General features: G+C 36.9%; 1 protein-coding gene across 3 annotated transcripts in view; it reads left to right on the top strand.

Moving 5' to 3' along the window:
• The window catches only part of SEMA3D (semaphorin 3D), a 138,117-nt gene that overhangs the window by 89,556 nt on the left and 33,315 nt on the right, over positions 1-15,246 (top strand). For all 3 annotated transcript variants that reach the window (XM_057422513.1, XM_057422515.1, XM_057422512.1), the window contains exons 9-11: positions 10,871-10,985; positions 11,357-11,426; positions 12,806-12,950. In XM_057422513.1, coding sequence (XP_057278496.1) covers positions 10,871-10,985; positions 11,357-11,426; positions 12,806-12,950 — 330 coding nt within the window. The remainder of the gene's footprint in view (positions 1-10,870; positions 10,986-11,356; positions 11,427-12,805; positions 12,951-15,246) is intronic.

The following is a 15,246-nucleotide window of genomic DNA, read 5'->3' as shown; positions in this document are numbered from 1 at the left end:
GCATTTTCTGAGCTATGTGCCCCTCCTGGCAGAGAAAATTATCTTATTAAGAAGCTTGAAAAATTAGCAAACAGACAAAAGAGTTCCTGATTTGCAGTAAGATATGTCTAGAGCAGCACCCATTCAGCTAATGGTCACGCAATGAATCTACAACTTCTCTTCAGTTTGACAGACTCCTAAATCCAACTGAGATTTCAGTGACCACAACCATTTCACACTTCTCTCCTTGTCATAAAGTGTTAAGAAAACAAAAAATGCTTCTTCATAAATCAGTTCTCTAGTAGGTTTTTAGCCAGGCGAAAGAATGGGTAATCTTTAGCTGGGTATTTCACAGCACTGTGATTAATGGCAGAATGGAAATGCAAACATATATGATTTGCTGCTAGACATGGCATTTGCTGATTATGAGAGAGCACTTAATGCATTAGGAGAAATTGGTAGACAACATTTTCAAGCCAAGGCACAAGAGAGATTGTAGTGAAGTAAGATATATTAGCTACAGATCTCTAGCATCCTTTACCTAGAGAAAAAAGAGATAAGTTATCAGAATAAAAGCAAATGTATTATAAGGAAATCCTAATGACCATGGTGTAATCATACCTCAAATGAGACTAAATTTGTGGAGTAGTCATGTTAATGGCAAAAAAAAAATCTTGATTTTTATTTGTAATAGTCAAAGCAAAACAATGGAAACTGATAAGTAAGGTGATTAATATTAATGTTAGTTTTGTACTGTCTTCTTGATTTACTGAGCACTTCCTGATGGATAGAGAATTCTCTTGAAAATTCAGATGCCTGTTTTTTTGTACATTTATCTTGACTGCCTGCAAATAAGAAGACATTATAATGCAAATTATTATAATACAAATATAATTATTATAGGTATTTAATATAAATTAAAATATGCAGGTGGACTCCTCTGTTTACTAAGATGCTCTGGAGCTGTGCTCTGACACAAAACATCTGCTATGCTTATTTCACTCTGATACAAGATCCATCTTTTTGGTTTCAACAGTTAACATAACAATTTCTACTTGAACTGTCTCAATAATGTGACCTGTACTGCATATAGTTAAGCCTTTGCCTTCTTTCCCTAGCAAACAGAAAATAACAGCGGTGGGAGGAGTCCAGAAAACTTGTAAAATCATTTGCTTGGTCTAAACCCAGATTTTTCTGCTAGAACTCAATTGCTCTCTACCTCACTGTGCCTTAGGGCTCTGTACATTAATGCCAGAGACACATGCTGAAATTGAATAGGCTTTGTTCTTAATAAGGAGGTTAGTCAATGCAACCTATTTGGCTAATTTTCAATGGCTCAACAACATGGTCTCTCACTAATTCTCCCCCTTAGGGAAAATTTTCTCTGGAAAGCATCCTCTTTTCCCAGCTACTTTCAGACCCAGAAGATTACAATACTCATGCTGGCATCTCTGTGCCCAGAGTCAAGCAGCTGCCACTTGTCCTATTACAAGACCATACTTACCATCTTGAAGCATGGGTTGTAATAACACAGCCGCTGTAGCACTAAATAGCACTAGTTCAGATTTACGTCATCTGCATTCTGTATATCGCTACGGGATATCAGTATGAATTGGGAGGCAGTGCTTTCAACAATCACTTTCAGAACCAGTTGTGTCTTTTATCATGGCAAGCAGCATTTCCTATTTTCAGTTTGAGGGAGGCAGAAGAAACATCATTGGCCTATCCATAATACCTGATACTAGTTATCACATGTTCCTACTTACATAAAGTGTAATCTGTTATGTTATTTGCTTTCTTTTCCAGCAAAGTCATAAGTAAAAGAAAAAAAAAATATTAAAGATTAGCCAGAAGTGTTTGGTTTTTAAAATACATATTTACACACACACGTACATTACACGATCCTACAAACTGTAACTTTTTAAGAGCATGGACCCAAGTATTTCTATTTCCAAAAACACAGGCATAAGCTTTTATAGCTACACTGTCTTCAAGCCCACACTACTGAGCCAGTCTGCATCAGCTGAAGACATGACAGAGTCATTATGAACTGAGCCAGGTTTAAAGAGAAAATAAATCACAGCATTCATGGACTGTGCCCTCTGCAGTCAAGTAATAAGTCAGTTACATTTCTGTAAACATATCTACCAGTAATGATGACAGAATTGTAATTCTGCTTAAGGACAAACCTCACAATTCACAAATATAGCCCTAGAAAAGACCTAGATTTCCCTCCTATTTTTCCCACTCAAAGAAAGTGAGAAATGAAAATCCTACCTTACAGGAGTCCACAGAAAGTTTTTGGAGAGGGGGGAATATTGTTGTGGCTTTTGTTTGTTTGTTTTCTATATAAAACCACATTTTTCATAGTTACAACCTCATTCTATTGGCATGGAGTGGAAATTAGCCAAAAGCAGTAGTCTCTTGGCTGCAGTATGAAAATCCTGTTTATTATTATAGCAGCTTGCATTTGCTGTGTTATAATCTTCTCTTTAATGGTTTTGGTGATGTATTGCTAAAGTTAAGGTGTGCAGCCTTATTTCTGAGACCTCAACTGCCAAGAAATCAGACTTCAGCCCCTGATGTTTTCCCACATTTCCCGAAGTGTTCAGTATCCAGAAGCAGCCTTTGTTCTAGCGGGAACAAGTGAGCTCTTTGTCTTTTTTATTTGGTATACTATTCCACCGTCATATATACCATGCTGTACCTGGGGACAAGAATATAGCAATTAGACACAGCCCTCTTGGTTAAACTGCACTTTCTAAGCATACTGGAATGTAATCATTTTAAGAGTTTCTGAGTTGAGAGCCCAGGACACACCCTGCATTCCACCTTTGGGTAATTTATTTCCAAAGCCATGAACATGAACAGAGTTCAAGGCTATGACCTTGCCTCTCGTCTGGTGCTTTAAGGCAATTTGTATTCACAGAATGGCAGGAGGGAGCCATTCCACTGAGACTCCAAGACCAGGGTCTCCGGTGGTCTCTGCCATGGGGCTGCTTGTGTGTAAAAGTTAGGAGGTGTTTTTCTTGTCCTGGAAATAGTCTAGCCATGCCTTTACTGTGATAGGGATAGCTGGGTCATTAACATTCTTTGTATTTCTGTATCGTGTAAGGCATCGCTGTGTAGATAATTGATCTATCTCCAAAACCATTTGAGTTGTCCACACGGCATAATGCTTTAACATTCAGCTGCGTTAGCTTGAGTCCCGGAAGCAAAATAGCCATGTTAACATGTTCTCAGCAGGGTTAATTAGTCTGGGCTCAGAGCCATACTCGTGCATCTATACTGCTTCTAGGCACTCATGAGGCAACTCATTCCAGACAAGATTTAACTTACTGCCTATTACATGCTGACATACTTTCTTTGTCATCATATAGCCTAGCCACAATGCTAATCATGGGTAAGGGAAGGGGGGGGGGGGGGGGGGTGTTATTGTTTCTCAGTGATAATGATTAAAACCACTTCAAGAATGTCATCCCTAGAAAAAACTGGCCCTCATTTGCCCATTGAGAATCTTTGCAGCAGTGGGTCTTTGAGCAGCCAACTCCTCTTGGACTTCCAAATTTGATATTTGAATATTATGTGCCATTTGAAAGTTTTCAAATTCTGTAGAAAAGCTGCTGCTCATCAAGATGATTTCGTTTTAAGGGCTGATGTGTTGGAGAGAGGCCAGTTCCATATAGTATCTGCTTCTAACTGTGATGAATTAAGAGATATAACATCAGGCTTTGTCAGGTCTTTTGGTCCAGCTTTCATTATTGGCAAGTGTACAGGCATGAGTATGGGAAGTTTTGTATATTTTTGTCCCTCATGGGTGTGTTTCAACAATAGAATCTATGTGTTTTTTTTTGAGGGGGGAGATCATGATTTGCAGATGAAGCAAAAATATGTAAGTTATGCTTATATATAAAGAGGTGTGACTGAATTTTACTGAGCCTTGGGGAAAATGAAAAAGAAATTGCAGTGTCAAGATAGAGCTTTAAAAACTGGATTATGGAAATGCAGCTGCTCAGCCTCTGAAGCAAACTCTGGAAAACATCCTAGTTGCCAGAGAGACTCATTGCAGAATACACTGTCAGTAACCCACTGGCTTGTAAATGGGAAGCCTTCAGAGTTACTTGGAGTGGAGTTCCTATGTCTAATACAAAGTCCCTGACTTCAGAGTGCTTTGAATCAGATGTTCAGATACCTCTAAGGGTAGCAAATAACGCCTTTGTGATTTTAGAATTTTTCTGATGTGATAAAATTAGCTTCCTGTGTTGTTGTTTTTTTCCTATCAGTACATTTAATATGAAAACACACCATGGTTTACTGTTCAGGCTTTGCTGTTATTGATTGAACACATTGTTAAAAATGTAGATGTTTCAGAATGTTTAATTCTAAAAGACTGTGTAAGATGCTGACCTACCTTTGTGTTTCTTGGTCTCATGCTTTTCCAGCTCTCAACATGTGGTTGTCAATATTGTGGTCACACAGTCCCAAACTAGTGACTTTAGTCATTTGTATGTATCCAAGCAAAGAAAGTAACTATCAGACATTCACTTCAGTCAATAAAGGCAGATCACTGTTTTTTAGAGGAAGACTCCTTCCATCTTCAACTCAAGTCACTCTTTCAAGAAGATATTTTCCACTGACTATAAAGGGAGCTTTGCCCTGCTGGGTCCCTGGAATGTGAAATTCAAGACATTCTTATTCGAGAATGCGAAATTTTGAATGACAAATTCAGGCCTGTTTGTTCGGAAAGAAACCAGGCTATTCCACTGATGCATGTAACCCTGCTTCAGTTTCACAATGTTTTTAGTGCATTCAAACCATATATATCTGTTCTCCTATTTGACATTAATTGCATGCTCCATCTTTGCTTACCTGTAGCTTTGTGATTATGAATGCTACATTTCATAACCTGAAAGTTTTGTTCTTGGTTCTTTTATTTTCCATCTTTTTATATCTTTTTATGTATTTGTATCATCTAATTTATATTAAGTATATATGAACATTTAGATGATAGACTGGTAAAGGCAAGTCAAATGCAATGAAATAAACCATGAACAGATTATACTCAAAAATTAAATAGATTTTCCTGAGAATTCTTTAACATATTTTATTAGTTCAGTCATCACCCTTTGGTCACTTCAAATTTCAATTGAAGTTGGAGTGAACAGCCCTATGATGAATATAGTAGAGTACATCTGCTTTGTGGCAGCCTTTAAACAGTTTTTGGGAATTTCTTAATACTAGCAAACCTGCTGGAGGATTGCTAAATGGCCTTGCAGTAAAATGGTGCTTAATTTTGTTATTTCATTTGTCCCAAACCACATTCAGTCTTGCTGTTGTCATTTCCCTGTCTTTGCCTAAGTCTGTTAGTTCCTGGCTTTCATGGTATGCTTAGTCATAATTTTTCTTTGCTGTATAGTTAGATTTTCCAGTTTGGTTCCCATCCAAAGATAATTCAGTAGAAACCCCTGGGTGTGATGTTTAAATACTTTCCAAAATAAAAATCAACATTTTCCATAGTGAACCAAATGGTTGTGCATGCTTAATGTGAGTATATTGCCACTCTGACTGAAATAGCCACAAATCTGCTTGAGGAGCAGGAACTCAAAGCTAAAACACTTTATCTTGCTTGTAGTTCAGATTACAAGGCTGAGGGCTTTTCCACAGTAGATGTGGCTTACAGTCTTCTAGTTTTGGCTATGGTTTTGGTCAAGACCCTCTTTCCCATTGTCTTAATGCCTAGAAATATGTGAATGCCCAGAGTGGCATCCTTACCCATAGGTGTCATACCAGCTTTCCAGTGACACTGGGTCATCTTGCCATACATTCAAACTGCTGAAATCATGGGAGGAATCTTCCATCTGACATTAGTCTGGTTTGGACAAGAAGTTCTGAACCTGAATTCCTGAAGGTGGAAATCTTACTTTCCTGTGTTAGGTGGGTACCTAAGAGAGTTGGGTAATATGCAAAGTAAAATGGAATAATTAAATTTATCTGAGTTTGAAGACAGAATTCCAAACAATACTGTTGGCTGTTTCTCCATTTATAGGGTCTGATAGAAGGTTTATTTTTGTTGGATGTTTTTTTTTTCATAATATAAGGCTTTGCTGCAGGGGATGCCATTTGTTTCTGGTGGCTTTGTAACATAGCTAGGCTTCACACAAGAGAAGGGCTTAAGGGCCTTTTGCAGTTTCAGCACTTTTCTCGTCTGTTCTCCAGCATTTCCTTTTATTCAGGCCAGGAATTCACTTTGGATGGTCCTTCTGCACATCTTGTCACTGGCTGTAATTAATAACCTGCTTCTAGAAATTCCACTCATTGTCTTTTTTCTTTTTTTTCTTTTTGTTTAAGAAGCTGGTCAGGATAATTACTGTCATTAAAGTTTTATGAATCACAGTGTTTGACATCTTTGATGTTGATTGATTTTCAGAAAACTGCACTTTTTTGTTCTAACGTTCAATTTGTCACTGTTACTTACAAACAAATAAGAGATTTAAAACTCCAAAGATGCAGATGTTCTTTAGCTTTGTTGCCATCTGTTTTCCTGCCTACTGGATTCCAGGACTAATATTTGCACATTTTAATGAAGATACATTTATATAATATATAAGATGCAATAGAACAGAAAATAGATATAACAGAAAGCCTTTAATGCTAGCTAATTAAATCACTTCTTCATAGAGCAGTATTTTTTCTAATCATTTTTATTTTCATAATAAATTTACATTTAAATTGATGGCTTGAAAAAACTGTTATTTTGCTCAGTTATACATAAATTACAGATCAGAAAACAGAGATTTCCATGGAATTCTCGCAAGAAAGGCATATGATATGACCTTACTTCAATTCAGTTCACATTTTAAATTGTGGCTCTTAAGCAGCATTCTTCCTGGATGTCAAAAAAAACATCACACTTACCTGCTGTCATTGCAGTTGTAGATCAAATATTTAAATTCTTCATCTAGTTTGGTAAAAACCTGATTTCTCACTCCAACAAATTATTTTTTATCACTAGCTCGTTGAAAAGGGTGGAAATTTTAGGATTTCTGTGGGATACAAATCTATCTGATTTCCGAAAATCATATTTGATTACTTCCCCGCTTACCTAGATAGTTTCTGTGTTTAAATTTTTGTGACATCTTTTGACAATATTTCCTCAACAGGTGATGGATTGATCTGACCACTTTCTAGTTGGCAGTTACTTAAATCTTTTAATTCAGGCAAACACAAGTAACCAAGACTTTGCAGGCACTTCCTTCTGTTCTAAAAAGGTATTTCAGTCAGAATAGTTGGCATCTGTTACAGCTTGCGAGATTACAACTCAGTAAGTGCTAATTAAACCTTTTTTCTTTTATATTCAGAAAGGAATATGCAGTCTTAAGTGCCTTCATCTGCACTATAACAGAGTTTATAGTAAACGCTGCTAATCCAGTGTGCTTAGAAGTGATATTTGGGGAGATAAGATTTCAGATACTCGTGGCTGCTCATCTGCTACAAGTAGATTAGCCATATTTTTGGAATGAAAGGCTTGCTCATGCTGCCTTCCCCTTCTCTCAGCACTTAAATTAATCCTGTCTTCTTGTCTCATCTCCCTGAAATATTTAGTGTTCTTTGTCTTCGGTACCAGTATCACTTGTCCAAGGTTGTTTCAGTGCATCCATTTTACTGCATGCTTCCAGGAGGGTTGAGGCAAATCCCTGCTTAATGTAAATCAGTCCAGTGATTTTAGGATTCTTTAACTTTGTATTGACTCCTTATTTGTGTTTACCTGCTCACTGAATGGTCTTTCTTTAGTGATTTTCTTGTTTCCATCCATTTTTCCTAATCCACTGACTACCCAGACTGTAAATCATATTATATACTGTCATACTATACATTCAGCTCACAACATTTGAGCTTGTCAGTGATTCACTGCAGGCTGACATTATTAAGTAATCTTTTCTGCAGAAGAAACAATTTTCTTTCTGTAGCAACCCAGTTTCAAAGCTATTTAGGCCAATATGTCCTTTGTCCAGCCTCTCAGAGGCCAGTAATTATGAACTATGTTGGTTCAAGGAATCTGCAACAGAGTAAGCAGATGTAAAGCTAATGAGTTCATGCCAACATGGTCTGAAGAAAAGAGAGTAATTGCATGTCCTCCAGCACCTGATGCCTCAAGACATGTCAAAGACTGAACTAATATGCACCAAAAAATAGTGTTAGAAAAGAAGAGGTGCACTTTCTTTAAAAAAATGGGATTTCCAGAGCTTAATTAGACAACTGCTTCTTGATTGTCTAGGAGCAAAGATATGCCTATATTCTCAGTAGTTTTTGAACCTCCTTGGCCTGAGCTGAACTAATTCTACTCTACCTGTAGATAAAATTGCCACAGCCTTTGTCAGCTTCTCAGTCAGTGATTCCTGGGGACATTAGAAAGCAAAGACACTGTTATTCAGGGATGACAAAGAATTTACTATAGGGCTGCTAATAAGAACCAATAAAAAACAAACAAACAAAAAAAGCACCCTGCAACCACAAACAAAAACATCCTTCTAATAAGACATACATTTTGTTTCATTCAGCCATGGCAGTAGGAAGAAGCATATTATTGTGCATCTGCCTAAATCAGTGAAAGCTCTTTTCAGTCCTTTCTGCACCATAATTTAGTCACTCTCTGGCTTCCAAAGGACTTGGTAAATCATGGAGTGCTCATGGTCGAATTCCCTTTGCTTCTATAAACTGTGCAGTGTTACTGGCAACTTTTGGATATGTATGGCACACCTACTGAATGTCTGTTGTAACGTCTCAACAAGTCAAGTAGCATGGTTAACACTGTGTCCTGGGTTGAGAGTGAGGAAATACAGACACATCTTAAGTCCAGTTTAAAGCACATAGCACTTGCTTAGACTGCTTCCTTTGAGCACAGTACTTGGTTCACACTACTCTTTAGGAACGCAGTGGAACTACTGATATATTTAAAATAAGAATTTGTGAAAGTGGTGTTGGATCATGATTTAAGGGTGTTTAAACACAAGTATGTATTTTTCCATCTCTCACAGAAGCTGAATGCCTGTGATGACAGGAGCAGCAGCTAGATAAGGGCGTTTTTTCCATTCCAGCCTCATCACATCTTGTTTCCTCCCCACTTTCCTAGCCAGCGGTTAGAAACATCTCATCTCCTGTAATGCTGCACTGTAGCTACCAGAAATCAAAGTGGAAGTCCTGCAATGTGAGAATTGCTTGGCTAACCCAAATTGCCAGAGGAAGGAAAAGATTAACACTTCTTGCTTCTTAAGATTCTTTGTTGCGTCTTTGTAATTGGTTTTAATTACACAGCAAAGATTATGTGCTCTGCCTTTGAACAGGACACACGCACTGCAGAGCTTCTTTTTCCTATTGGCTGCAGGCTGCTAATTTTGACACCTTTCTAATAAATCTGTTGGTTAGATGTAAAGCTTAGGCTTGGCAGGACCTCAGGAGAAAGGAGGTAGCAATTCTTGTTAGAACAGAAGTTCCAAAGGCTATAGATTAACAGGAATCATTTCCAACTGAGCTAACCTATTTAAAGGTAGCAAGCACATGAAAAGAGAATATGGTTAGACTGCATTACCAGAGAAGTGTTACTCCTTGTGAAGTGGATTTCAGCACCAAAAAACATCTTGTTGAATGCCTACAATATTTGTGATACAACCCTGAAGGGCCAAATACTATCTATGGAAATACCACCTAATTTACAACACCCAGTGTTTCCTGCTGGCTGGTTCTATACCTTCAGAGTTGCAAAGACTATTGACAAAGAAAAGTGATTTCTCCTAATGAATCTGGAGGGAATGAATATTTGTGACCAATTTTGTGGTACTTAAATTTACATTAGAGATTCCCTAAGCTTCTGAGTTCATAAATGAAGTAGGAACCTTCATGGGGTAATTCAGAACCTACAGCTGCAAGACTACTGCACTTAATTCAAACGCCTAAGTGTCTGAATTCCTGCCACAATGCCATTGCAGTCTAAATAGCAATATCATTGGGGCCTAAATAGCTTTGCAGAACCTAAATAGATCTGTTATTTGAGGCCAAAAGGGACAGGTAAATGTCATTTATTAGATTTTTTTGTGTAAAAATCTAATAAATTAGAGGAGGTAAACTCTTAAGCAAACTGATCCAAGTCAGTAGAATGACATCTACCCTTCAGAAGGGTTATTCAGATTTCAAGTAACCTTTTATAGATTTTTATTTCTCCAGTGGAAAAAAAGAAAAATTTGGGCAAGTATGCTCATATCTTGGAAACCCATAGTAAAGTAAATTAAAAAAAAAAAATAATCCTTTTTGTGGACTATAGACTGATATTTCCATAACAATTATTATTAAAATAGTGTGACTGGTTTTCCCTGGAATGTGTACTATGTACACAAAAAAAAAAACAAACCCAAGCCCAACAGTGCAGTATTTACATGGCAAGAAATGCTGATGAATGTAGTTTTTCTTTTTTGAGAAATCTATCCTGAATGTTCTGTAATATTATTGGGTTTGTAAAGAATTCTTGAAGAACAGCTGATCACAAAAATTAGCATCACAGGGAACAAAAAATCACATGATATAGATGTGTTTTCACAGCAGTCCAATTGTAGAACTGGTGAAGGGATTTTGCTAACAGATTTGGGTGTGACTAGGAAATCTCAGTTGCCCACTCTCTGAGCTGAGAAGTGACTACTGGAGCTACTTACAAAAAGGCAATGCACACTAGTTTTGAGAAAAAAGAAACCCAAACATCAAAAAAGAAGACTTTGTTGCTGTTAAGATCAAACTGGAATCTGACTGAAAAAGCACAGTCAGTACTGTACTACCATCGAATATAATATGTTAAAACTCTTCTTATTTGTTTAATATTTAAGTCTTCTAATTTTGTTTGTATTAGAATGATATGGGAGGTCAAAGGAGCCTAATAAACAAGTGGACTACTTTTCTGAAAGCCAGGCTTGTGTGTTCGATACCTGGTCCTGAAGGAACAGATACGCACTTTGATGAGCTGCGTAAGTTGATTTATCTTTCATGCTTTATTCTGACATCGGTATTGTTTGGATTTATTTTGTTGTTTGAAGAAGTCCTACGTCTTGTTTTGATTTTACTGCTTTTCCAAACAGTGCTGGTAAGATATCTGACTTTTACCTGAAGTCCCTGATTATAACTGAAATTAGTTGGAATTGCAGAAGGTGTCAGGTGAAAATCCGATTCTGTATAAAAACCCAAACTGTCTGCATATGGACAAACTTCAGAATATTAGCACAAATTCACATGGCAGAATTTAACATTTGGACAGAAATAAACCTTTGTTACATATTTACAAATGATAAGTGCAAAAATATTCAGTGAATGTTTAATTATTTTTTTTCTCCCATTGCAGAAGATATATTCTTACTTTCTACAAGAGATGAGAGAAATCCTCTTGTATATGGAGTTTTCACTACAACAAGGTATGCATTAGGATCAATTTTGCCTCTGGAAATAAATCCTTTTATTAAATCCTTCTATTACTAGATAATGATTCCTGAGAGCAGTGAGAGACTGCTTGAATAAGGCTTGCTGTACTGAGGCTGTAGTCACTAAGGACAATATTTTCAGAAATGAAAATCATACATTATGTCCCGAAACCTTTGTGAACCTGACTTTTCAGTATGATTGTAAAATATAATGAAAATTTAACAATCAAAAGCATGCTAGTTTATTTCAACCTCATCTGGCTGAATTTAACAATTTCAGTCATATTTATTGAGCAACCAAGAGTTACTGTTTAAGACAAATCATTGTTGTGAACTATTGTTTCTGTATACCACAACTTGACATCAGCTGTTTCTTAGGATCAAACCCCACTATGCTCTGAAGTGATATTTCACTGTTTTTACAAGCAGGAGTTGATGGAAGAATAACTTTATGTCAAGGGGATGGATTAATCAATGAATGAACCTCTCAGCTTCAGTAATGAGGTGTTCTCTGTAGAATTGTTAGAAAGGAAATAAGTAATTATTTTGTCTTCAGAACCTTTGAATTAAGTGTAAATTATAAGGACTAGCTAAATGCTGAACAGTATGAGTACAACAAAAAATTGCCAAGGCACTCTGTAACTCAGAAGCAGCCATGACAGTGGCTCCATTTATGTATAACCACAAAAAATATTTAGAATTGAATGAAATGTTGAACAATGAATGAAATGGCATACAAAGTAACTAAACTACATACCACTCAACAACCCATCATGCTCTTCTTTTGAAAACTGAACTGTTTGGGGTTATGTTTATTTTGTGTGGGTTTGTTTTATTTTTTTTTTGTTTTTTTTTTTTTGTTTGGTTGCTTGTTTGTTTTTTTTTTTTCTTTAGAGAAATATGTGGGGAAAAAAAAGGAAAAGAACATAGAAAAGTGAATAAATAATTTCTTTCTATTGTCTGTCCAATGCAACTTGTAATTCGCAGGCATGTGACCTGCAATATCATTAATATACAGACTTCCAGATGTGAACACAATGTAAAGATATGTCCTTCATTGGCAGAAAATTTGAGTCAAAATAGCTAATAAATGATAGCTGGAAACTGTCAGCCACTAGAAAAAAAATGGCTATCTATCAAGTGCTCTCAAAATCTAAGTCCTGGTTTCAACCAATTTAAATTGTAATGAGAGTGATATTAAATATCTGTAGTCATCTGACCTGTACACATTTTCTTTTAGCACCCCTTATATCAACTCTCAGGTGTAGGCTTGATCCAAACCCCATTAGACTCTGCGGAATTAGTTAATTCACTGGATGAGTTGTGCACTGAAGAGTTGTTTAGAAAATGCATATACACATCTTCTTTTTCAGCTCTGTCTTCAAGGGCTCTGCAGTTTGTGTGTACAGCATGGCAGATATCAGAGCTGTTTTCAATGGCCCTTATGCTCACAAAGAGAGTGTGGATCATCGGTGGGTACAATATGAAGGTCGCATCCCGTATCCCAGACCTGGTACAGTAAGTGTCTCCTTAATTACATGCTTCTATTTTTACTCAAAGGCAGTCATACTTCACTCCCATTCCTGGCCTGCTAAATTATATTTTCCACTGAGGATGTTTCAAATTATCCTCTCAATCCCTTCCCTTCCCTTGACAGCTAAGACTTCTACGTACCTGTAGGTATCTAAATACACATTTTTCCATGACTCTGAGATAACATTTTGTCCAGACTGTCTATATCCTGCTTGTCTTTCATATTGTGGTCACCTACTGTATACCTTTATTTCTGTCTGTTGGGATCACCTCTAAGGTATCAATACTTTATAGAACACCAAAGGCATTTTTTTACAGAATATTAAGTTATGGTGAGGTATTTTGACTTGTATTTCTGTTATTCTGTGTCTGTTAAAATCCTGTTCTTTGATATATGGTCCTTGATTCTATTATGTGTGTTTGTGCATGTGTCTTGTTTGGAAGTGAAAGAAGGAGTTAGTTGCTGGAGACTTTATGTGATAAACAATAAGTGGTAGGAAGAAAAGAGAAGTGTCATATATGGAAACACTTCTAAATCCCAGTCTCTTTAGATTTCAGGTGTAATAATTGGGTGAAAACAAAGAGGAGAATATTAAGTTATTAAATAACTTTTCTCTCACTTCTGTCTTGGTGTTAAATTTGGAAAAGCACAGACCTACATTATAGCCGAGGAAGAAGATGGTATTTCTAGAAAACACGTCTATTTAAAAAAAAAATATCACAACTTTAAGCAATTGTACAGATATAGAACATAGAAGTGCAGTGCTTTAAAAGTAAGAGAGACATTATTCAGGATAACTTTACATTATCTTGGTCAGGTATTCAGTGACCTAGTACTAGGCAGACGCATAAATCTAGCCAAGCACTGAAATGCTGAGGTTGGACTACTGCTGGTACCTTGTCTAGGAGCCAGCTGGGTGTATCTATTTCTCTGACATCAGCACTGGTGCAACCTTTGCTTCCATCCAGTAAAGTCAGTAAAAGCTGCTGGATCTAACACCTATTAAAATTGTGACAGTTATTTGGAAAACTAGCCATAAGGTGTGTAAAAAAAAAAAAATTCTTTTTGTTTAATAATACATCTTTAGCTCAGCAGTGCTGAATGTTTAAACATTCAGAATGCTGTTCTCTGTGAGCTCCAAAAGGGTTTCTATTTCCAGTGTATTGAAAATCCCAGTTTAAAAAGAGACTTGTCACATTGAGCCTTTGCTTCAAGCCTTATTATCTGGCTTATTTAGCTCTTCTTTTCACACATTTACTTGTGCCTATGTGTTTTCTTCATTATCCTTCCAGTGAACCCAATTGCATGGTCCAGGTCCATCCTTTTAGCTGCACTCAGTGGTCCCACGTTCTGATTCTCTCGTGCTAGCTGCAGGCAAGACACACAGAGCAACTCTCTCTAAAAACTAAGTCAGCTCCAAAGACTGATTTGGCCTGCTGGAGCAAATGCACTCCTAATTTAGACAATGTAGGCACTGTAGGCTTACGCATCTCTCTCATGCGGAATATATAGTGCCCCCAGCAAAGAAATTAAATTTAATTTTTTTTTTTTTAGCATGTGCAACTCCATTACTGGTTAAGAAGTGCAAATGCATTTAGTTTTAAGTACAAAAATGGTGCCAGCAAGAACAATAGCTGGTCCCATGGCATCTAAAGAGATTAAAATAACTCTCTTGGAGAGTGCCCCATAAGGATGAACACTCTGCATAGATGGACGGGTCATAAGCTCATTGCATTTTTGAATGTATTAGCCATCACATGGTTGAGCTGGGATTCCCAATGAAGGAAACATGTCATGCTGAAGCATGTCAAAGCTGATCTTTATCACTGATTTGAATATCCATGCTTGCAAGTATTCTAAAAGTTGCAAAGTTTAAAGATAAATGGCTATTTTCCATAAGCTGCCACTTAACTCTCCAACTGCTTCCTTTAAGCACCTGATAACAGCTGTGAGAAAATGGTATAGTTAAAATCCTTAGGACCTCTATACTCAGTGGATTTTTGTAGGAGTTTGTCTGAGCAAGGGCTGAGAAAGGAAGTGGATTTTACTGAAGAAAGCTCTCAGAAGAAAGATATGCATAATAATTGCTATATAGATAAAGTAAATGTATTGCTGCATAGTTAATTATCTTTTTTTCTTAGTGGGGCTGAACTGCAACAGTAGTTTAATACAGGGAATCCAAATAAGTAGATTCATGCCATGGTCTCATAATGGGCTAAGCCAAATCTCTGGATATGAAGAGATTTAGGCTGGGATCTGAAAAAGCAGTATGGTGCTCAA

This window comes from Pezoporus wallicus, unplaced genomic scaffold, assembly GCF_028554395.1.
Source record: "Pezoporus wallicus isolate ANWC-B61680 ecotype Strahan unplaced genomic scaffold, APGP_CSIRO_Pwel_v1 contig_3058, whole genome shotgun sequence".
In the NCBI taxonomy this organism is placed as follows: domain Eukaryota; kingdom Metazoa; phylum Chordata; class Aves; order Psittaciformes; family Psittacidae; genus Pezoporus; species Pezoporus wallicus.
The sequence above is the reverse complement of the archived record's forward strand: the minus strand, read 5'-3'. Positions and strand labels throughout refer to the sequence as shown.